At 39.2% G+C, this 23,942-nt stretch overlaps 1 protein-coding gene across 1 annotated transcript; it reads right to left on the bottom strand.

Annotated features, from left to right (window-relative positions):
* Nucleotides 1–613: 613 nt before the first annotated feature.
* On the bottom strand, nt 614–2,278 carry Ndn (necdin, MAGE family member). Its single transcript, XM_028858667.2, has one exon. It carries the CDS (start codon nt 2,150–2,152, stop codon nt 1,175–1,177), a length of 978 nt encoding a protein of 325 aa, XP_028714500.1. The 5' UTR covers nt 2,153–2,278; the 3' UTR covers nt 614–1,174.
* Between the last annotated feature and the right edge of the window lie 21,664 nt (nt 2,279–23,942).

Genomic DNA, 23,942 nt, shown 5'->3' with positions numbered 1-23,942 from the left:
CCTATTTTTCTGTAAAAGACTCTTGAAATTAGTAAAAAAAAATCAAATCCTTAGTGTATGCAGCAGGGAGCCGAGGTGCTCATGTGAGTGGTGGCTGTGGGGGACGAAGACTCAGCATAACTTCTATGATTTTTAGGATAGTTCCTTACCAACACTCTTTGCATATTTCTTCCTCCGTGCGGATACGGTAACTTCCTCTTATGGATGATAGGAGGATAAAATAAAGGATAAAATGCTCATAGTGTTGAGCAACAATGCTTCATTCTGTTAAGTGCCCACCAAAAACTATTAAAAAAAAAACAGGGAAGGGGCAGTCACTTCATAATACCTGTTATTATTCCCGTGTGATGTGATAATAGATTTTTCTTTGATTATTACACCTTTAATATGTCAGTCTTTGAAGTGTCACCTAAAAAGAAAATAAATCTGTAAACTTGAGTGGTTATGTGTAGTGGTTTTCCACTCTTTAGATGAATACTGTATTTGTCCATGCTGTGCATGGGAGAATCTTCATCATCCCCACCCATTCCCATTCCCATTCCCATTCCCATTCCCATTCCCCCTTCCACAAAAATAATTGCCCTCCCCCCAAAGAAATTATTTCACAACGATCTTTAATGCTCACTTTAAAGTTTATTTATGGGGGGGTTGTATACATGTTTAGTAAAGTGTGCTAAGTGCCTACACTGAGAACATTCCAGCTCGAATCAGTCCATTCCACACAGATGCTTCCTGTGCCAGTTGAGGTCATATGGAGAGGGGCCTTGACCTTTCTCTTGGTCAGGCCTGTTTTGCTGGTGAGTCCTGCTTACTCTCCAGAGCCTATTTTTTTTTGTCCATACAGATCTTCAGTCCCATACAAAGAACAAGATACACAATATCTCAATGTATTTCACAAGTTTAGCACAGCACACTTCTTGTACAAAAATCCAAGAAAGCACAAAAGTGAAAGCACCCACTTGCTTACTTATAAACACACATGCATAAATCCTAAACACTACCCAAGAGTACACAAGTGAATACATTGCATTAAAAGGTACAAAAGCACTGTACGGAAAACTTAAAAGTTAAACATGAAATACTGCACTGTGAATGTGGGATACTCTAATGACCCAGCCCCACCCTTACATAGCCTTAGTATGGGTCAGAAACTATCAATGTGCTGGGGACCTTTCTAGTCCTCAGAAACACTGCTGCGGGGGCAGTGGGCAGCGAGATTAGCCTGCCGCAGAGCTCTGGCCTGCTCCAGAGCCTCTCTGTATCGGGAAGGCCAAGCCTGGGGTTCTTTCTTAAAGACCCTGGCCAGGAACTCCATAATCTGCATCTTGGTGATTTCACGGTTGGCTCTGGACCCCCAGAAGAACTCGTACTCAGGAGGCTCGAGGTGGGGAACACGCTGGTACTTCAGGTAATTCTGCTGGACGAACTCCTCGGTGATAATCTTCCTCACGTCTCCAAAGGTGGGGTGCTTCTTCCAGGGCCTCAGCCCCAGGATGCGCAGCACGTTCCAGACCGCGCCCTCTCTGGCCCCGCGGCCCTTCACGTAGATGAGGCTCAGGATCATGAGCAGGAGGCCTGTCATGGGCATGCGGTTGTTCAGCGCCACTCTGTCCAGTTCCTCTGGGCTGAGTGCTTTGACCAGGGCAAACTCCATGGTGTGGAGATTGGTCAGCCTCAGGTGCAGCCCAAAAACTCTGGCAAGGATGAGGCTGGTGCGCCTGAGGATGCTTCTGCACCATTTCTTGTAGCTGCCCATGACATCTTTCACCATGTCTGGGAACCACAGGACCATCCTCTTCTGGTCCTTGACCAACACGTACCACATCAGCTCGTGCGCCTTCTGCACCAGCTGGGCCGGGGCGGGTGGTGCTGGCATCTGCCTGGCCGGGCTCTGGGGCTGGTGGGCGCGGCCCTCCTCAGCGGCCTGCTGCAAGATCTTAGGGTCGACCTCTTCGAACCGTTCTGCAGGCGGCGGCGAGGCCTGCGGGGCTGCCACAGGGCCTTCAGGAGCGCTTGGTGGCCCTGCGGGGGTCTCGGCCGGAGACGCGGGAGCAGGGACCGCCACCGGATCCGCAGGACTGACTTGCATCTCAGAGTTGGGATCCTCGGCTGCAAAGTTAGGGTCGCTCAGGTTCTTACTTTGTTCCGACATGTCTGCGGCGTCTGATCAGAGCAGGACCGCTGCAGCTGGGAGCTCTTGGAACCGGTACTCCCTCGGTGGACACCAGCAGAGGAAGTGCGCGTTACTGAGCGCTGTGCCTTCCGCAGCAGCGGACGGGCGGGGCGGACATGACACTGCGCATGCGTGTTGGGAAGCCAGAAGGGCGGTAGGGCTGAATAGGAGTGAAGAAGCAAAGCCCAACCGCTGGGGTCTGAGAGAGGATGCCACTAGACTAATCTGCAGGTCTCCTGTATGGGCCAGAGATAGATCATGATGGGGAAGGAGCAAGTTTAAGTAGAAACATTTAGCCGAGGTGGTGAAGTCCAGTTAGGACACACTGGGTTTGTGCAAAATCAAGTTAAGTGTGAAGGCCCTGGAGAAAGGCGAAGACTGGTTCTTGTACTTGGGTTTTCTGCAAAAGAGTGCAAGAGACAATAAGGACAAAGTGCGTGCATTGTGAAGATGATGTGATGCCTATGATTGGAATGTTGAGAAATTAATAGAGATAAATCTTTACTAAATCTGAGTGCAGATCAAACAAGGAAGAATGTAAAGCGTAGTTACAGATGCTGGAGATCAATCAAGGCAGAATTTGAATGTTTTGGAAGTAGTAGATTTATATAAAGTAACTGATATGTGCTTAAAATTTTAATTGGGATGGGGATTGGCTCAGTCCATTTGTAGTGCAAGCGTGAGAACCTGAGTTCAAATCCCCAATACTCACATTAAAAATAAAAGGTAATAGCATAGTCTATGTTTGTAAACCCTGCTCTGAGAGGTGAAATTTGAGGGATCACAGGGATTTTCCGGAGGTCAGCCTAAGTATAGGTTCAGTGAGAGACACTGTCTCAAAGGAATAGGGTAGGGATGATAGAGTAGGATACACAGCACCCTTCCCTGAAATCTGCATGCATTTACATACACATACACAGACATAATTGTCACAAATAACAGTTTGTCTCTATACACAAGCATAATACGCAGTAAGCAATCTTGCATAATTAACATATTCCTCACCTCAAATTTTAGGAATATTTTCTTATCTACTTAAATATATACAGCTGAGTATATTCTCTCTACTTTCTTATAGTACACTGGAGAATATTATTTCTAATTATACTCTTGTATCAGAAGGTCATTTTTCTTTCACAGCCTTTGGTAATCAGCTTTCTACTCTCTATTCATTTAATGCCAACTCTCCCTCATTTCCACAAATGTGGGAGATCAGGAAGCATTTGTCTATGTATAGCCCTTTTCACTTCACACAATGCCAGAAAGTTCATGCAGGTTGCCACAAGTAATAAACAATATTTTATTGTACATGAGGCATCAAATTAGGTATGAAGACTATATATATGTGTGTGTGTATTAACATATATGCATATACTTGCATATGTAGTGAGTTGATTTCCAATCGTTTTAATAGCTATGAATTTTGGCTTGCCACATCTATTGGGTCACTTTGATTTCATTTAAAATTTCCCTTAAGATTCTAGAGGAAAATGATCATCATATTTATTGACACGAATTTTATGATAGTGTATTTTTCATGTTTCTCCAGTACCCCTCTTCCCTTGATTACTGTTGCTACATTTTCTGAGTTTATAAATATTCTACTTCTCAAAGTATGTTGTCAGCAAAAGACTAGTTCCATGTTGGGAGCATAACTAAATGCTTCCCAATATCTTATAAATGCAGTTTCTATTGATAAGGTCTAACAATCTATCATAAATGAGGTGAAGCATATTGTGACAATTTCCAAAGTATAATAAAAACTTAGATTGAGAAGAGGAAATCTGAAGCTGTTAATCCCTCAACCTGTCCTATATATAATGCCATTGTTGTAGCTTCCAAAACCAGAAGTCCTTATATTTGATCATCCTTCTTGCTCTGAAATAATGGGGCTCCTTAGCCTTTCTTTGATTTCCTTAAGTTTAAATAATCTTAAACATTCTCCATTGAGATTTTTTTGTTGTCACTTGAAACAGAAACATATTTTAGACATTATGTTGATATTTTTAGGCACCACAATGTGTTTACTTAGACAGGATGGATATCATCTACCCAGAATATTTATGACAAGAAATGTTTCTGAGATTCTTCAGATTTCAGAATATTTGTATATACACAATAATATGTTATAAATCAAGTCTAAACATGAGATTGTTTTTTTTTTCTTCTATTCACCTTATATACATAGTCTGGAGGCAATATTATGTGATAATGTTAGTAGACTTTTGTCTTGGTTGAGATCAACTCCATGAAGTCTGATGTGTTTTTCACTTGGGATATCTTGTGAATCCTGGAAACATTTCAGATTGAATAGTATTTGTGATGTCAAGTTTTTGGACTAAATGTTCAAGTTCGCTTATGCTCATTTTTTAGTTTTGTTTTTCCTCAAGTGGGCTGATTTTGAAGGGTTTTCTGGGCTAGCTCACTATGATTATATACATGTTGTATTTGCCTTCTTTGGCTTAATGGATGAATGAAAGTAAGTGAAAAGTGGGGGGGGGTCAACATTTTTAAAGTTGTTTCTTGTTGAGGTAGGATAGCAGCTATGTGACCAGAGAACTACTTGGGCTTCAGCAACTGCCTGGGCTGAGTTGTATAGCTGAGTTTCTACCTGGATCTCACTCTGATGAAGCTGTTAGCATGATAGCAGACAGTACCTCTACTCAAGCTCACATCATTCATTCCTCCTGATAAGAAAGTTGCTCAATGATGAACTACAGTCTCTAAATTAGGACCACACCGAGAGATGATGCTTCAAGTGTTTCAAGCCACAGAATTAATGTTCAACTTGAGATGAACCCAGTGTAAACTGTGGTGATGATTACCCTCAGAGTTCTGAAGCACCCCTACAGATATGATTTCATCTACTCAAGTAAATCCTTCTGAGAAGGATCAATCTACTACCCAAAAGAAAAGAGGAAGAACATTGAGGTTAACCTTTAAGCAGAGAACACAAACTTAAGTAGAAAGAGACCACATCTATTATCAAAACTTGGGAGCTGATAGCAACATAATACACTACTTACCTCTATAGTTAATGGCAGATATTACAAACAATAATGAAAATGGAAGTAACATCAGGGAAAGAGAAGAATTCAGTACCTGTGTGGTGTCTGTGAGTCCTTTAACTCAAAGGAGATACTTGGGCTGGAGCTCCAAAGATGTCTGAGAGTGTTGGGAATAAGTTAGGCTGGTTGGCCATCTCTACAGCGGGCTCAATGGGGGCAAAGGAAATAAGCTATCTCCACAGAGGTTTAGAAGCAAAAGCAGGAAACTCACATTAGTGGCTCCCGGAAAAGATTCAGGAAGAAATGCAGTAAGAATATGGAGACATTATGTCTTCAGATCATTTGGAAAGGACAATATTTCCAATGGGTTACTTCAGACTGTAATATGGAACAGATTATACAGCTGTGGAAGAGGCTGTTCTTGGCAGACTCCTCAGAAGAGGCCTCTCCTGGCACTGGTTTCCACAGAGAGCTGAGGAAGGGGGGTCGCCCTGGAACCTCCTGGGGATACCACACATGCTCTTAGGGTAGGGCCCTTGGATGAAGCATGAATTTTTGCTGCCTGTTTCCTGTTCACATAGGCAGTGACCTTTGTCTTGAAGCCCCTAAATGGGCCCCACAAGCTTTTTCTTGCCAAGAAACTAAAACAGAAAACTCATTTTAATACTTTCAGCAAATATTATTGAGCAATGTCTGTTGTAGTTTTAAAATTTGCATTTTTGAAAAGTAGCTCAGTCTTGTAGAGAAACCAGTGACATTGGGACTACTGGGCAGTTACATCCTTTTTTTGTTAGAAAAGAACATGAATCAATCACAGAAGGCTGCATTCCATGCTTGGGGGTGGAGGAGAGGGCAGTATTTAACCTGTCATCCTCTGGATCTTCCCTAGGGGCTTGAAACTCAAGCTTGTTATTTTTGAGGGCAGCCACACTCACCCAGACTGCTCAGTCTAGTTCTGTCCACATTGACAACTGAGTCAGCTCATTTAACAGAGAGTACAAGGGTTCAGAGTATCTCCTAAATGGTCACCTGGACACAGAGTTAAGACTAAAATTAGTTATGAAGAAGAAATGGAGGAGGGGGATTCTGAGAAGACAAGGTATTTGACACTCCATTGATAACTATAGTTTGCCTGGGACAAAATGCCAAAAGACATAAAATATGTGGAGAGGGTAAATGGCAAGGAAAAAGATAAATTAAAATATAAATTAATAAATCAATGATTATTTTGATTTGTATTTTCAATGAACTGTAATTTTGCCATCTAGCCTGGAACAGAAGTAAAAAATGTTCATTAAGGATGCCAAGACAGAGATATTCACTGATGGAATGGAAACTGGGAATAGCAGGAGTCTGTCATAAGAATGGGTGTGAATAAGCATTACTGTGTGACCATGATATGCAGGATCATTTTGGGAATTTATGCAGAGAGCAGAGATCACAATTCGTGGGAATACAAAGTTGACATGCTTGGGACAAATTTGCATAGATTGACGTATGGTGGCATGTGTCTGATTCTCAGGACTCCATAGTGGAGTCAGGATGATCCTGAGTTCAAGAAGAGCCATAGCTAAATAGTTATGCCTTGTCAATCTTTCTAGCCCCCAAAGACACACAAAAATCTGGATTAAATAATTATCATAAAAGTCTTGGCTGAGGTGAGAAATTCTGGAGGTAAAAAAGGCAACCATGATCATCCTTAGAGTTCCTAGGGCCAGATTCTTCATAGTGACTAGTCCTGGTGTAGAAGAGGGATTATTTTTCTTGTGCAAGAGTGCAATTCACACCCCAGTAGTTCACCTCTACCCTTCTTAGGAAAACCAGAAGGAAGAAAAAAAATAAAATGACACCGTTGTCACACTACAAAACCTTTTTTGGGCAGCCAGGTTCCCAATTGAAAACCACTGGTGAGGAGAAAAAAAAAGCGGCAGAGAGGAGAGAAAAAGACAGCTATGTCAACAGTACCAGGTAATTTAAGCCTCTTTACAAACTAGCATACCACATTCCTTCCTAGATCTCTTTTGGGGCACATGAAAACAGGATCTTCATCTTAAACCTATGTCTCTTAAACACTTTACATGTATCAGGCCTTGGCTTCAAGTTTGTAGAGCATCGCATGTTAATAAATTTTGTTTGCTAATATTATATTGAGATTTCTCAGAGATATTCTCATCAAGTGTGCTTGTTTTTAATTATCTCTTTTGCCAAATCTTTACCTGGTCTTGATATCAGGTATTATTATAACCTCATCAAACAGCTCTTCCCTGCTTTGGTATATGGAAACAAACTTATAGCTTCAGATTTATTTCTTTAAATGGTGAGTAGCATTTTTTTTTCAGTGAAACCTTCAGTGGCTAGAGATTTCTTTTGCAGATGGTTTGTGACTACAGATGCAATTAAAAAATGTGTCCATTTAAATTATCTCTGTCTTGCTGATACTTCATGGTTTTAAGAAGTCTTGTACATTTCATGTAAATTGTCAGAATTAAGTGTATAGTACTGTTTAGTTATTTCCTCTTATACCCTTTACAATTAATTCATCTATACTGATATATTTGGGCTTCCACCTTTTTACTGGGAATACACAAATGCATACACAATAGATATTCCTCAAGAGACCCCCAACTTCTCTAGATACCTCATAGACCTCCTGGGCATCTGAGAGTTTTCCTATGCCTGGGACCTTTTGATGTATCTTTTTCTATAATTGACCCCTGAAAGTTGGGGCTTTTCCTTCTTCTGCCACCTGTCCTTGTCTTGTCTCATTTTGTTTTACCAGGAGCAGTTTTATCACTCAGGGCTTGACATTTCCATCTATGTAGCACTGAAATCCAAGTGTGCTCCTTCAGTCCAGAGCATCTGTCCTATTCTCTATAGCAGTGTGCTTAGTTACATTGTTCCATCTGTCTTAAGCTCAGTGATCCATTTCCTGTGTGTGCCTTCCTCGCAAATAAGCTGGGGCTGTGCAGTTAGTTTCCTACAAATAAGTGAGAATAACATGAATTCAGCTTTATTTTTGGTGTGTGTATGTATATGTATGCATGTATGTACACAGTGTGTGTGTGTGTGTGTGTGTGTGTGTGTGTGTGTGTGTGTGTGTGTTCCCTTGTTTATGTGTGTGATGATTGTGGAGGACAGAGGTCCCCATCGGTTGTCTTCCTTAATGGCTCTTCATGTTGTTTTTTCAGATGGGATCTTTCACTGAACCTGGAGCTTGCCAATTCAGCTAGGGTGGCTGGTCAGCAAGTTTCAGAGATTATGTTGTTCTTCCCAGGGCTAGGATTAAAGACATTCACCTCTTTACTCAGATATACCTGAGTGAAGGGTGTTGGATTTCAGATCCTCTTGCTTGACAGGCATTTCCTCTGTTCTTACTGAGCCATCTCTAGCCCTCACCTTTGCCCAGATCTAATTAATATATAATTCTCACCTGCTTTATAAAACTTGCCACTCCTCAACTCTCAACTTGACATGGATAGTCATTCCTTCTTCTCAACTGCATTACCAACGGTATACTCTTCAAGTTCTTGTTTATTTACTTACATTCAGTTGTTCTCCACACTGAACCTACTATGTGCCTATATGTATTATATATTAATTTACTAAATGTGCTATGACCAATTTCCACAGAGTGAGTGGTTTCCAAATATGTAAGTTTATATTCCCATGGGTCTGGCAACCAGGAGTTTGAAAAGAAGTGTTAAAATGGTCATACGCCCAACCAAAGATTTAAAGATGAATAACTTTTTGCTTCTCTTTGATTTCATTTCATTTTATTATTTTATTTTATGTCAGGATCTTTCTATGTATCCCAGACTGGTCTTAGATTTGTAAATCTACTTCCTCAGTCTCCAGGGTGCTAGAATTACAGGCTCATCTTCCTCACCTCTGTACGAATAAATAGCTCTTAACATTTTCTAGCTGGTGGCAGCAAAGCTCATGCATCTGTCTTTGTCCTCATATGTCCATCTTGCCAGTCTTCCATTTCTTTGATCTTCCCTGTCTTACTAAAGGCATCACTTAGTAGGGCATCATAAGTCTCAAGAGGAAATGTGTTCTCTGGCTCAGCATTACTGGGTTCATTTATCAACTTTAGGAGTTTGACAGATAGTGAATTTAGATACTAGCTTTCCACTGACAAATTAAGAGAAGCTTTAAGGCGCTCATCTTCTTGTATAAGTATATGCATCAGTCATGAGCTCAGTCAGGACTCTGCTTTCACTATGTGCATCAGAGTCTTCAGTTTGCAGAAAAACTATGTCTGCCTGCTCACAAGGATTGACAAACATTATTTTTTGTAATGACATAGTTGTAAGTAGCTAAGTAAACTGATATTTCTACTCATGATCTTACTTGGCTTATTTTCTATTAATGTACCATTTAGTGATTTATAAACTCCCCTAAGATTTTGTTTAATTTTATTACACATGCTCTGCTTTGGTTCCAATTGGTTTTGCTGAAAATTCTGGTGGTAGTCACAGTTAGGAAACATCTTAGGAGCTAAAGGGCTCAGTGTCTTTCCCTGGGGTGTTAGCTGCACTTTGGGAGTCCTAGTTCACTGACACTTCTGACTTTCTACACATTTGGAATTTGGCATGAATCCTCAGGCTCAATAATTCACTGAATGATCCACTGGGTTCACTGAAGCAACGGATCTGATTTCAGTCTTCTTACAAGGACACACATAGGCTGAGCTCTGCAGGACTTCCATGGCCTCTCCATCTGAACAGCAAGGTTCCATTCCCAAAGCATCCATTTGTTCATGAATACAGAAGGTTCACCTTGGTAGAGTCTTCAGAGATTTTATGATGTAGCTATTACTGCTTTGAACTCCTGTGAGATGATTAAGCAGGAGCATCCAATACTAGGCAACTGATGTTTCCATAGTGCTAATAATATTCTTGCTTTTTTAAAAAAATATTTTATTTTATTTTAAAATACAATTCAGTTCTACATATCAGCCATGGATTCCCTTGTTCTCCCCCCTCCCCTTCTCCTCCCCTTCCCCCCAGCACACCCCCATTCCCACCTCCTCCAGGGCAAAGCCTCCCCCCAAAGGACTGAGATCAACCTGGTAGACTCAGTTCAGGCAGGTCCAGTCCCCTCCTCCCAGGCAGAGCCAAGCGACCCTGCATAAGCCCCAGGTTTCAAACAGCCAACTCACATGTGAGCACAGGACCCGGTACCACTGCCTGGATGCTTCCCAAACAGATCAAGCCCATCGACTGTCTCACTCACTCAGAGGGCCTAATCCAGTTGGGGGCCCCTCAGCCACTGGTTCATAGTTCATGTGTTTCCATTCATTTGGCTATTTGTCCCTGTGCTTTATCTAATCCTGGTCTCAACAATTCTTGCTCATATAAACCTTCCTCTTTCTTGCTAATTGGACTCCCGGAGCTCCACCCGGGGCCTAGCCATGGATCTCTGCATCCAGTTCCCTCAGTCATTGGATGGAGTTTCTAGAGAGTGAGGTAACCAAGACTCAGAAAGACAAACATGGTATGTACTTACTCATAGGAGGATACTAGAGATGGAACAAGGATGACTGAACTGCTACTCACATCACCTGGGAGGCTACCTGGAAAACAGGACCCCAAGAAAGACACGGGGATCACCCAATGACTGAGAAATGGCTGAGATCTACATGAACAGCCTGGACATGAGTGGGGGTAATGAAGGGCGAGGGTTGAGGGAAAGAGAGCTTGTGGGAGCAGATGATCCCAGCTGGATCAAGAACAGAGAGGGAAAACAAGGAATAGGAGACCATGGTAACTGAAGACCACATGAGAATAGGAAGAAGCAAACTGCTAGAGAGTCCCACAGAAATCCACAAAGATACCCCCACAATAGACTGCTGGCAATGGTCAAGAGACAGCCCGAACTGACCTACTCTGGTGATGGGATGGCCAAACACCCTAATATTCTTGCTTTTTATTCACTGGCTCCTAAATTATTGTGTCAGGGCAGTAAGGACACACCCATAACCAAAAAAAAAAATATTCGAAGGGATTTTGAAATCAGACACACATACCAAACATATTCTTATGTAGCATCTAGTCTTTCATAAAACACAGGATTAATCTTCACCCTTTCTGGTGATACAGCTTTGTTTGTTTGATGTCTATTGTAACTTATCTTCTGGATTTCAGTGTCTCTGTTCTAGGAATAGCTGTGATGTTAATACCATCATCAAGATCAGCAGCTTGGAGTCATGGTTCTTTCCTCAGGGCATTGGTATATTGCTCACTCTTTTTGGGACAGGAGGAAGAAGGTGCTGCTGTTCCTGTCAGATATGTACCTTTAGATACTTTTGCTTCCCACATCATGACTTACCTACACTTTTCTTTTACTTAGACAAAGTACCAAATCTTACTGTGCACTCTTTTATTAAGATTCTGTTGATTTCCCACATATTGAAAGTGTATAATTTGACTCTTCTTGACATGTGTATCCATGTATCCATTACCACTATATAATGAATCCACCCATTACCTCCTTTCTTCATGCCCTTTTGTAATTGCTCTCCCACGCATCCTCTCTTGCCTCCTCAGTTTAGCGTGATCTGATTTCTGACACAGTACAGTAGTCTGAAGTTTCTACAATCTGATTTTAATAAATGAAATTTCTCTTTTAATCATTTTCTCTGACATATTTCACCTTAATAGTTTTGAGATTCTTCCAGTTTGGTATATGTGTAGAGTTTATTACCCTGCTGAGTGGTATTATACAGCTGTCCCTTTCATATTACTCGGCCCAAAATTCCTGACAGAAGCAATTTATGGTAGTTACAATTTATTTTGTCTCATGATTTTAGAGGGTCTCAGTCTACCATGATGGAGAAGGCAGGGCTTACTGTGGCAGGGCCATGTGGTGGGAACTACTTGAAGAGCAGAAAAACTACATTGAGACGGAAGCTGGAAATATGGTGTGGGGAATAACATTAGAGAGTCACCCCCACCGGGAACTTGTAGCAGCAATAACTATCTGCAGAAAACATAGATGGAAGTAGGAAGCATGTAAGCTGGGAAAAGACAGGAAGTCTCAGGAGCGGTAGGGCAAAAAAGAAGGCAATGTGGCTAGATATGATCACAAGACATTGTAGACAAGGATGAAACTGACAAAACAAAACAAAAACAATAATAAAAAAGTCAAGTCCCTGGTGGCCTCATTTGACCAGCTGAATCCAATCTCACCAAATCCTCCACAGTCTACCAAAACATGAACACATGAGAATTTTCAGAGTCAAAACATAAAGTTGATACTGTATGGACATACTGAAATTTATTTGCCATTTCCTTATTGATAATGTCTTGATTTTCAATGTGGCACTATTATAGATATAATCGGTGTGACTGTTCTTGTAAAAAAAACTTTATTGACTTATTCCATCACCTTTCTTACTAGAAAATGGCTGGATCATGTAGTAGGCGATTATTTCCTTTAAAAAGTTAAGTAGAAGTTTCAGCATTTTATATCTATATGGTGTATAATAGAGCCAGGTCCTCCACTTCTGTGAAAATCTTGGACATGGTGGTTTAAATTTTTAGTTCTTTTCAGTTAAACATGACAGTGTCTTGTATTCCTAATTTTATGTACCTAATGATTAATGATACTGGGCATTTTTCTTTTCTTGTGCTTTCTTTTATCTATATGCTATCTGTGATAATCATACAAATTTCTGCCCCCCGCCCCGTCCCCTTCTTTTTGCTATGTAGTTGCAGTTTGAGATCAGCTACAACTCACTTTCCTCACCATTTCTGTCGCTGACTGGGATTACAGAAATAGATATTGCTTACTGCTTGTCATTATTCAATAGTATATTTTAGGAGTTGAATGTTTTTATGTTCATACTATACAATTGAAAATGTTTGAAAATGTTTTTCATTGTGAAATTTTATTTTTAACTGCGTAGGTGTGTGTCTGTCTGTGCATATGCACATGTGAATGCAGCTGCCCATAGATGCCAGAAGTGCTGGTTTGAGCATCTTATGGGTGCTGGGATCCAAACTTGGGTCTTGTACACATGGAGCTAAGCATCTGAAAGCTGTAGCTGAGAAATACTCTCTTAGCTTGAATACATACTGTTTTCTTCTAGAGATAGTATAGTCTTAGGTATAATATTTGTATCATTTTATATCATAAGTGTTACATTTTGTAATAGCCTGTTTTCCTTTAAAGTTGCAGAAAGCATTAGCTATCTGTTTTTTAGGTTTATCAGGTTGGAATAAAACATTGTTCTCGCACCTGCACACCTGTGCTTCTACACCAGGACTGGTCATCTTGCTCCACTGTTCAGCTTTCTTTCTTCCAAAGGAAGAAAGGCCACCAACAGCCCTGCACAGCAGTGATACTTCTGGATCACACTGGTGCCCAGAATGTCCCAGTGAGCTAGGGGTGTAGCTCATTGGTCAAGCATTTGTGTAACAGGTGCCAAGTCTCTGAAATGCTGCACTCATTTGGACTGAGGCAACCACAGCACCGCTTATCTTCTCATTGTAGGTGGATGGACACTGCATATAAATGAAACCACACAAAATGGTGTGTTTGTGATCGGCTTAGTTCACTTAGTTTTGTTTTTCAGTGTTCATGTATATAGAAGTACATATCAGTCTTTTCTTCTTTTGGTCCAATAATATTCCATTGTATTGAAAGAACACAGTATTTTCTTTTCAGTGGTTAATGGAAATTTGAATTACATCCATTTCTTCGCATTCTAAACATTGCTTCTATAAACCCTAATATAAAATTCTGTGTGGAAATGCATTTTTATTTTTCATGAATGAAAATAATTGGATCATATGTTTACTGTGTTTAATCATTGTAGGAAATACAAATATATTTTTCAAAGTGTGTGCACACTTCTACATTCTTTTAGACAGTATACAAATTTTCCAATTTCACTACAATGTCACTAGCTCATAAAAATGTTCTTCCTTTTATATGTGACTGTATTTGTGGTACCAGCTGGCCACAGAAATGCTTCTTATGATTTGATCTACATTTTCCTCATGAGGAATAACATTAAACACTTTAAATTATTAAAACAAATCTTTATGTGTATTAATCTGTGTGTGTATATATGAGAATGGATGCAGTATGCATGAATGTATGTGTAAATGTATGTGTTTGTATATGTGTCTGTGTATATGAATACGTGTGTGCATTAACGTATATACAAATATATTATTGTGAATTTGTGCTCATATGTGTGTTTGTTTGTATATGTGTATATACATGTATGAGTGTTTGTATGTATGTCTATATAATATGTTTATATAGTGTATATAATAATTTATATATGATCTATGCTTAAGATTGTTTTTATATGCATTTGTGTGTATGTGAGTGTATGCATCTATATATATGTGTGTGCTTATGCATGTAGGAATGTCTATGGTTATGTATGTATGTGTATCTGTGTTTGTGTGTGCATGTGTATGTATATGTACTAATTCTGTATATGTATACAAAAGTAGTAAGTACATATGTGTGAACGTGTGAATGTGTGTATATGTGTATGCTGTGGGATGGTCTGTATGTTAAATTACTCTGATTGGTCAATAAATAAAACACTGATTGGCCAGTGGCTAGGCAGGAAGTATAGGCGGGACTAACAGAGAGGAGAAAAGAAAGAACAGGAAGGCAGAATGGGACACTGCTAGCCACCGCCATGACAAGCAGCATGCGAAGATGCCAGTAAGCCACAAGCCACGTGGCAAGGTATAGACTTATAGAAATGGATTAAATTAAGCTATAAGAACAGTTAGCAAGAAGCCTGCCATAGCCATACAGTTTGTAAGCAATATTGTCTCTGTGTTTACTTGGTTGGGTCTGAGCAGCTGTGGGACTGGTGGGTGACAGAGATTTGTCCTGATTGTGGGCAAGGCAGGAAAACTCTAACTACATGTGTAGCCATTAATGTATATGCATGTATATGTTTGTAATTTTATTCATGCATGTGTGATTCTTATGGTGTTTATGTGTATATGTATGCGTATGCAAGTGGTTTGTATATACATGTTCATATGCTTGTGAGTACATATGTATGCTTAAGATTATGTGTATATGTATTTATGTGGTTGTGTATATGAGTGAATATGTATGTGTTGGTATGTATGTATGTATATTCAAATTTCTGTGTATGTATGTGCATGTATGTATGTGTTAATGTTTGTGTATTTGTATAAGAATGTCTTTAAGTCTATGTGTGCATGTATACTTATGTGTGAATGTTTGTACATGTGTATACATGTATTCATGTATCTGTGTAGATGTTTCTATGTATGTGTATGCATATGCATTTATGAATAGTTATTTTCTTGTGGATACATATAGATATGTGTGAATTAGTCCATAAGTGTCTGTATCACATATATGTGCATGATAATGTGTATGTGTGCTGTGTATATATATATTTTTGAGTTTTACATGTGTATTTATACAAATATGTATATATATATATATATGTTCCTTTGTGAGTTTTTGTTTATGTGTGAGTGTTTATGTGTTTGCATATGTATGTATGAATGCATGTATGTGAATGTGTTTGTGTCTGTGTAGGTGCACATGTACCACAGTGTACTTGTGAACACCAGAGGAAAACCCTGGGTGTTTGTTCTTGTCTTCCACTTCATTTGAAACAGGACTTGTGGATTTTCATTGTGTGCCTGGCTAGTTAGCCTGGACAGTCTAGGGAGGCTACTGTCTCTGCTTTATGTATGACCATAGGAGTTCTTGGGTTGTAGAATCAGACTACCCCATCCTGCATTTTACATGTGTTCTATGTATTCAGACTCAGGTCCTTACACTTGGATTGCAAGCAATTTACCCAGAGATCCATCTCTCCAACTCACATTAAAACATTTTATGTTTATTGCCCATTTATTAATGTTCTTGGACAAATGTTTGTTGTTAGAATCTTAGATATTCTTTTAATAAAAAATCCAGAGCCAGATATCAGGGTGAAAGCTGAAAGATCAGAGAAGCAGAACAGCCAGCCACTAGTTCTTACCTCTACAAAATCCTCAGCCTAAAGAGAGTGAGTTCCTGTTTCCTCACGCCTTATATATACCTTTCTCTGCCCTGCCATATAACTTCCTGGGATTAAAGGCATGTGTGTTTCTGAATCAAAGCATGAGATCTCAAGTGCTGGGATTAAAGGTGTGTGCCACCACTGTCTGGCTCTGTGTCTAATCTAGTGGCTGGCTTCTGTTCTCTGATCCTCAGGCAAATTTAATAGGGTACAATATATCACCACATGTAATCACTTTGTACATTGCTACTATTATGAATTCCACCAATGACCATTTAGATCACCTATTGCTAAGAAATGCAGAGGATATCGTTTATTTTTTCTGCTACATTTCATATATTTCTCAGACACTGCCCTTGCAGTGAAGTTCTGAGTAAGTTCTCTCCCTGAAGAAGCTTTTTGAAGATTTCCTACAGTAAAGATATTTGAGCAATATGTTTCCTACTTTGTTCTCTGACTGCAAATTGTGTGTGTGTGTGTGGGGAGGGCACATGTGTGCTACTGATAACCAGAGGAGGATGTTAATTGACTTCTTCTATCTCTCTGTCCTACTCCGTGGAGATAGGGTTTCTAACTGAACCTGAGCTTACTGTTTTAGCTATGCTGACAAGCTAGTGAGCTCTCAAGATTGGCTTTTCTTCATACTCCAACACTGGGGTTAGAGGCAAGTGTGGCCATGTCAGGCTTTTCACATGGATGCTGGGGATTTACACTCAGGCCCTCCTGCATGTGTAGCAAGCATTCTTAATCGTTAAACCATCTCTGCAGCCCATGCAAAGTTTTGTGCTTTAGTTTTGTTGGACAGTGCCTTTAGATATGGAGTTGTGGGTTAATTTCTCAGTGCCTCCCTCTTCATGCTTGCTACAGTCTGTCCCTTTCTTAAATTTGCTTCATTGATTTATAATGGGGAAAACTGATCTACATCCAACACTTCTTTCTCTGCAGAAACTACCTCCCTCTTTTGAACTTTTGTGTGTTTCTCTGTCCTTTTGGGAAAAGATCTCAGCATGTGTTATCTTATTGGCCCCACACTCCAGACTTCTAGAATCACACTGTGTGCTACCATACCTAATTTACTTCCACCTTTCCCCAAAATATTCTGCATTATTTCCTTAAATTTCTTTTATTTTTTAAAGATTCATATATTTAAGTAATTTATTCCTTTACTTCCACCCCTCCAAACCCTTTTATGTACCGCTCATTGCTCCCTTTAAAGTCCTTGGCCTCTCTTTTTGTTAATTGCTGTTTTCTCAGGTTTTAATTGATTTAAATGCTTACGTGCAGACTATTTGGTGTTTATCCTGTTTGTTGTTCTTTAAAACTTGCTGTACTGGTGATACATTTGCTTACTTATTTTTAAATTTTTGGTCATAATTAATTAAAGTGTTTCTTCTATTCTATTCTGTTTAATATTCATGTGTTCCCAGAGTATACATGTGGTCATACTAGAAATTGTCACACAATTCTGGAATATTCTGTGGTATTTTCTGATCATTTAATTTCACAGCTTAGGGAGTTTCTACTTGCTTACTGCTATACTTTGAGCATCCCAAATACTCTGGAGCCCATATGTTGGAGACCTGACCTTATGGTTGTAGCAGTATTGTGAAGTGCTGAGACATTGAGGAGGTGGGCCCATGGAAGGAAGTACTGTTTTTGAGGATATGTCCTTGTAGAGGATATTGGCATTCTAGCCCCTTCTCCTCTTCCCTTTGCTTTGTATCTACTATGATGTGACCATCATCCTTCACCACATGTTCTAGCCATGAGGCGCTGCCTGCCACAGGCCAACCAGCAACCACCCATAAACTACAATCTCTGAAACTGGGAGCCAAAACATGACTTTTCTTTCTTAGAGGTGAGTATTTCATAAATTCTGTCAAAAATGGAAAGTTAACTAATATACCAAATTTCAAGCTTGCTATTTCTTTTACTCTTCTTTTTTTTATTTAAAAATTAAGTCAAGTTCAGTCCACTGATGAGCTCAACATAGTCATCCTTAATTTTTCATATATTGCTTTTAATTACCTGTATTTTCACCTCTTTCATATACAATCATGTTTCTATTTGTTTTGCCCATCTGTTCTTGCATGAGATTTTTATCAGAGCTCAGCACAATTTTCAACTGTTTATAATGAGTTGTCTGTTAATTAAGACGTTTGTATCTCATCAGAGTCTGCTTCTAATAATTATGTGTAGCTTCATGTCTTCATATTGGATAACTTGTGCTTTGTAATTTTTTCTGGAAAGTAGGGCACATTGTATTGAATAATCGGAGGTAAGGTTAATTGGCATTTTTGTGTGATTTTGTATTAATATGAATAAGAGTTGAGCTTAATGATTACTCGCTGTTAATGTCACATCCTTCTTGTATCTCTGCCTGTCACTCCTCTTCTTCTTTGTCATCTCTAAAACCTCCTATTAGAGTCTGTACCTTTTGGATCTTGTTTGTGTGCAGCTAAGATGGGAAATGAGAGATGATGTCCTGTAATCTTACTAAGTTTCATTCTTTAGAGAACCTGAATTACTGAGCTGTAAACTGTATGATATTTCTGACCCTTCCATGCAACTAGGTAAGATAAGGTGTAGGGAACCAGAGACAGAGAAATGTCCTCACCCCAGAGCTGAGCTAATCTTTGCTTGTGTATTTTTTGCCTTGAGAATTGAGCATTGAAAGGACTGCTAGTTTGTCTTAACATTTAAAAAACATTCCATTAGGGTTTGAACAATAATTCCAAGTGACACATTCTTGAATACTACAATCACAGTTGTCAAAATCCTCAAAGACTAAAATTCCTGAAGTCTAAAAATACAAAAATCCAGAAAATATACTTTAAAATTTAATAATTTAGAAGAACTAAGCTTTCTTTTCTTTTTTTTTTTTAAGATAAAATTTCATGCTGAGGTCCAGATTGTCCTGGTTGCTACATATCATAAGATGACTTGCTCTTAGGACAATTTTCTTACTTCAGCCAGCCAATAATTTCTAAAAGTTTTTGGTGTGTGTGTGTGTGTGTGTGTGTGTGTGTGTGTGTGTGTGTGTGCGCATGTGTGTACCCATGTTCATTTGTATGAATAAATATGTTATGGGATGCATGTCCATGTTGGTGCATATATGCATGTGCTTGCAGACCAGAGGTTGATGTTGGTTGTCTTTCTCTCAACCTTACATATTGAGAAAGACTCTCGTTGGAACCCACATCTTACTGATTCAGCAAGTTTAGCCACTGAGCTTGTGGTTAGCTGGCTAGTCACCTTGTGCTGAAGATTCCCTGTCTCTCCTCATGGAATGCAGGGACTATAGGCAACCTTCCAAGCCTACTCCACATGTCAGTGGGTGCTGGGGATCTGAAGTATAACACCCATGGCTTTGTCTCAAGCACTTAGTCCACTGAGCTAAGTTCCCAATCCTAACTAAAAAAAACTTTTATTTATCATTTTACAGACCAGAGTCAAACAAAATGTTAATTTAGTCCACTGCAAAGAAGCACTAGGCATTGTAGTAAGAGAAAAGATTATTTTCTGAAAGTGGGTTTTTGTGAGAAATGCGTATGTATGTCAGAATACTTCATATACCACTTGATATCACATGAGAAAATTGTCAACAAGTATTTTTGGAAGAATAAACACTGAGGTTTATTAATGACAGCAAATTCGTTATATTAGTTAAGCAGACAAGCCATAAAGTTAGACCAAACAGGGAATTGAAAGTTTTTTTTAAATCAAAAACAAAACTTAGAACTTCTATACAGTACATATCCTTAGAGCAGGCAATGTGTGCCTGAAGTATAATGAAGTACATGTTTAATCTGAGGATGGTATGTTACAATTTTAAGCTGAAGTTCAACCTTTGCTGTATCATGTTGCCAATCCAGTTATTTGAATTCTCTCACCAAATGCACTGTGCTAAATAAAAGATGACAGTAACAACGATGCCCTTCAAAACCTGTACCCTGAAGACCACTTTTCTTGTTCAATATGATGTGTGGCCTCAATTGGCATTTATTTTTCCTAACAAGAGTGCATCTTTGAATATTTTTTTAAAAAAATGCTTCACTTTTTCCTGCTTTTGCATAAGAGAGTTTTGAGATCTAGAAGGTGCATGGAAAAAAATAATAAGCACTTTGAAAACACAAAACACAGCCTTTCCAGTGCTTTTATTGGTTTAGATTTCTAGTAGTCTCCTATTTAGTGCCCTCCTCCACACAGGGATTTTGGTTATTAAGATTCTGTTTTAACATTTTTTTTTGAGACAGGGTTTCTCTGTGTAGCTTTGCATCTTTCTTGGAACTCACTCTGTAGCCTAGGCTGGCCTCGAACTCATAGAGATCCAACTGGCTCTGCCTCCTGAGTGCCGGGATTAAAGGCATGTGCCACCATCACCTGGCAGTTATTAACATTTTTTTGATATTTGGATTTTTAGATTTTTTAATCTATTTTTTTTCTTTCATACAATATATTTTGAACATGTTTCCCCAGAACCCTTCCCAGATTCTCTTCACCTCCCTACCCACCCAGTTTCATGCTTTATATTCTCTCTTGCTCTTCAAAAATCAAAACAAAAACAAATTAACAAATTATCATAATAATAACACTATCAAAAGGAAAGAAAAGGCTCCCTCTTCCTCAGGCCCTCCAAAAACAAGAGCAAAATCATAGCACACATCTTATTTTGGATAACTATTTCTGCTTATGCAGCCTGCCTTGGAGTGTGGTTGATATACCCAATGACATTTCACTGGAGAAAACTATTTCTCCTTTACTAGCAGGTATCGATTGCAAATAGATTCATGATTGGGGTGGAACTCTGTGTTCACTTCCCCTTTCCAGGGCTGGGGTTTTTGTCTGGTCTGAACCTGTGCAGGTCTTGTGCATGCTGCCACAGTCTCTGTGAGTTCATGTGTACAATTGCTCTGACTTGTCTAGAAGGTTTTATCTCTACCAGTTCCAGCTCTTACAATATTTTTACCTCAATTTCTGCAATGATCCTTGGGCCTTACTATTAGGAGGTGTGATACAGATGTATCACAGAAAGCTGAGTCTTCTTCATTTTCTCACTCTATGCAAACTGACCAGTTGTGGGGTTATGTATTAACTGCCATCTACTGCAAAAGGAATCTTCTCTGATGAGGTTGAGAAAATGAATTCATCTATGTATATAAGAATAAGGAAAATCAATTTTCTTTACAGCTGAATAGTACCTCATAGCATACATGTACCATATTACCTTGCAGTTAAATAGATGGAACTAGGAAAGATTATATTGAGTGAGGTAACCAAGACTGGAAAAGTCAAGCATCTTGTGTTCTTTTTCATCTGGGGCTTCTAACTCCAAATCTTCAGATGTGAGTACATAACCTGGAGTAGCCATGAAATTAAAAAAGACCATTGTTGGGGTAGCAGTGGGGTTGTGAGCAATAGTGAGGGGATAATCAGAGCGATCGAAGGGGGGAAATGGAAAAATTTAAGGGATACTAATTATGGAGGTGGGAAGAGACAAATTCAGAAAAAGGAGGGTAAAAAAACAGTAAGAATATCTGAAAACAATCCATGAGGAATCATGCCACTAACTACAACATAAAAATAAGGACAATACATGTAATTTAGTGTATAAATGTGCATATATAGCTTAAAAATTAAACATTTCAATTCAGCTGGCAATCCTCCCTCCAAGAGCCAAAGTCCATCACACAAAAACCATAATACCAGGCATGAGAAGCACTATTTTTACTGGTCAGAGTTGTCTAAGAGATTTCCAAAACATTACAGGCTATTGCTATTGTTTTTGATTGATTGCCCGAGGTGGAGGGTAAGTCTTTATTACTGAAGACACCATGCACATCAGACACAGGGCACAGAAGCCTTGATCAGTTGCAGAATTAGAAGCCTCCTCTCTGAGGATTAGCTTTTATCATATCAGAAGACACCACACCAGCTTCTAGAGCAAGGAAACAATCAACAGTCTTACCTAACTATGATGCCCAGGAACCATAACAATGAATATGTCCCTAATGGTGCAATTGTGGCACCCATTTCCCGGCAGTAACCAACACCTATCTTATTGAACTAAAGACACATTTAACAAGAGGGAAACCATACCTGGTACTGGAAATCTAGCCAACTACCCAAGACTAGTATAGCAGTGGATTTGGGAGGAGAACCTACATCTGCCACTTTATTGAACCAGCATAATCCCTAATTTCATTCTAAATATTTGGCTTGTATCCATAGCTAAGTGTAGTCCTCATCCTTCATCAAGGAAGTGTCTTTTTGCAACAGATAGAAACCATTACAGAAACCTACAACTAATCAAAATGAAGAGATAAAGCGCTGTGGATCCCAGACTCAACAGATACATCTACAAAATAATTCTTGAACCTAAGGCTCAGTCATCATTATAGAAGAGGGGCTGGAAAGATTTTAGAGGCTAGAGGATCAGGGTGTTTGTAATAACGGTGTGCCTTAGGAATTCAGAAGCTATACCCATAAAGTCTCACCAACACACTGCTTAAATATGAGCTGAACAAAGACAACAGTAAAAACCTAAGAAGTCTATTCTACACAGTGAACTACAGACAGCTAAGGAGTGCTGAGAATGGAAGAGACAGTCGCCCCCAGGGAAAAGCACACCAACGGATTATCCAATATCAAGTGGCCAGCCCTGAAAACATACATACAAGTAATATTATACAGACTAACCAGGCTGTGCATATTGAATTAATGAAATCGAGTACATATTGGATTAATATATATTGGATTAATAAAATTAACAATTAAAAAGAGCCTGTGATTTGACAGAGATCAAGGAGCTGTATACGGGAGCATTTGGAGGGAGGAAAGGGAAGAGTGTGTGATGTAACTATAATCTCAAAAAAATAAAAGAAATATTGTCAGGCAGTGGTGGTGTATGCCTTTAACCCCAGCATCTGGGAGGAAGAGGCAGGCAGTTCTCTGTGAGTTTCAGGTCAGTCTGGTCTACAGAGCTAGTTCCAGGACAGCTAGGGCTGTTACACAGAGAAACCTCTCTCTCAAAAAAGAGAAATATCTAAAAGAAGAAAAAGAAAAGAAAAAAAAAACAAAATTAAAAAGAAACATTTCTTTCATGCATCCTCGTGTATATAATGTAATAAGATTGTATTATGAAAAGGATAAATTGTACTGAGTCCATTTTACACTATGCTTATTTAATAAAGTAATAGCAGCAAATTCTCCCTTATTGCCCATGACTTATCTAGCAAAAATTCTTATCAGGCTTGTGTTCTAACTTGTGGATTGTGCCTAAAATGTAACAATCAAATGATGACTGGATAATGAAAATTTTGAACATTTATTTACACAACAGATGTTACTGAGCTGTGAAGAAAAATAAAATTATGAAATTTGCAAGTAAATGGAAGGAACTATTAACAATCATCACGGGTGAGGTAACACAGATCCCCAAAGATAAATATCACATATTCTCCATCTTTTTTGTATTATATTTGAATCTCCAGATATGTGTCTGCTTTTTGAAATACCCACAAAAACCATTAATGATTAAGGGAGAATGGGGGAGTGGTTTTTAAGGGAGGAGAGAATGAATACACTGCTATAAAGGGATAAAGGGAAATAATGGAAAAGGAATGGAGTGGAGGAATGAAGGGTAGCGTACAGGAAGGAGTATCAGGAGCAATAACTGACACCAATGGGGTTCTAAAAAAGTCATATGAAAATATTACACTGGATAAGC

Source organism: Peromyscus leucopus, chromosome 1, assembly GCF_004664715.2.
Source record: "Peromyscus leucopus breed LL Stock chromosome 1, UCI_PerLeu_2.1, whole genome shotgun sequence".
Lineage (NCBI taxonomy): Eukaryota > Metazoa > Chordata > Mammalia > Rodentia > Cricetidae > Peromyscus > Peromyscus leucopus.
Note: the sequence above shows the minus strand (reverse complement) of the source record. Positions and strands in the feature narration are given on the sequence as shown.

Bases quoted from the DNA above. Each gene is read 5' to 3' on its own strand.
- Ndn (XM_028858667.2), bottom strand. From the start codon at position 2,152: ATGTCGGAACAAAGTAAGAACCTGAGCGACCCTAACTTTGCAGCCGAG.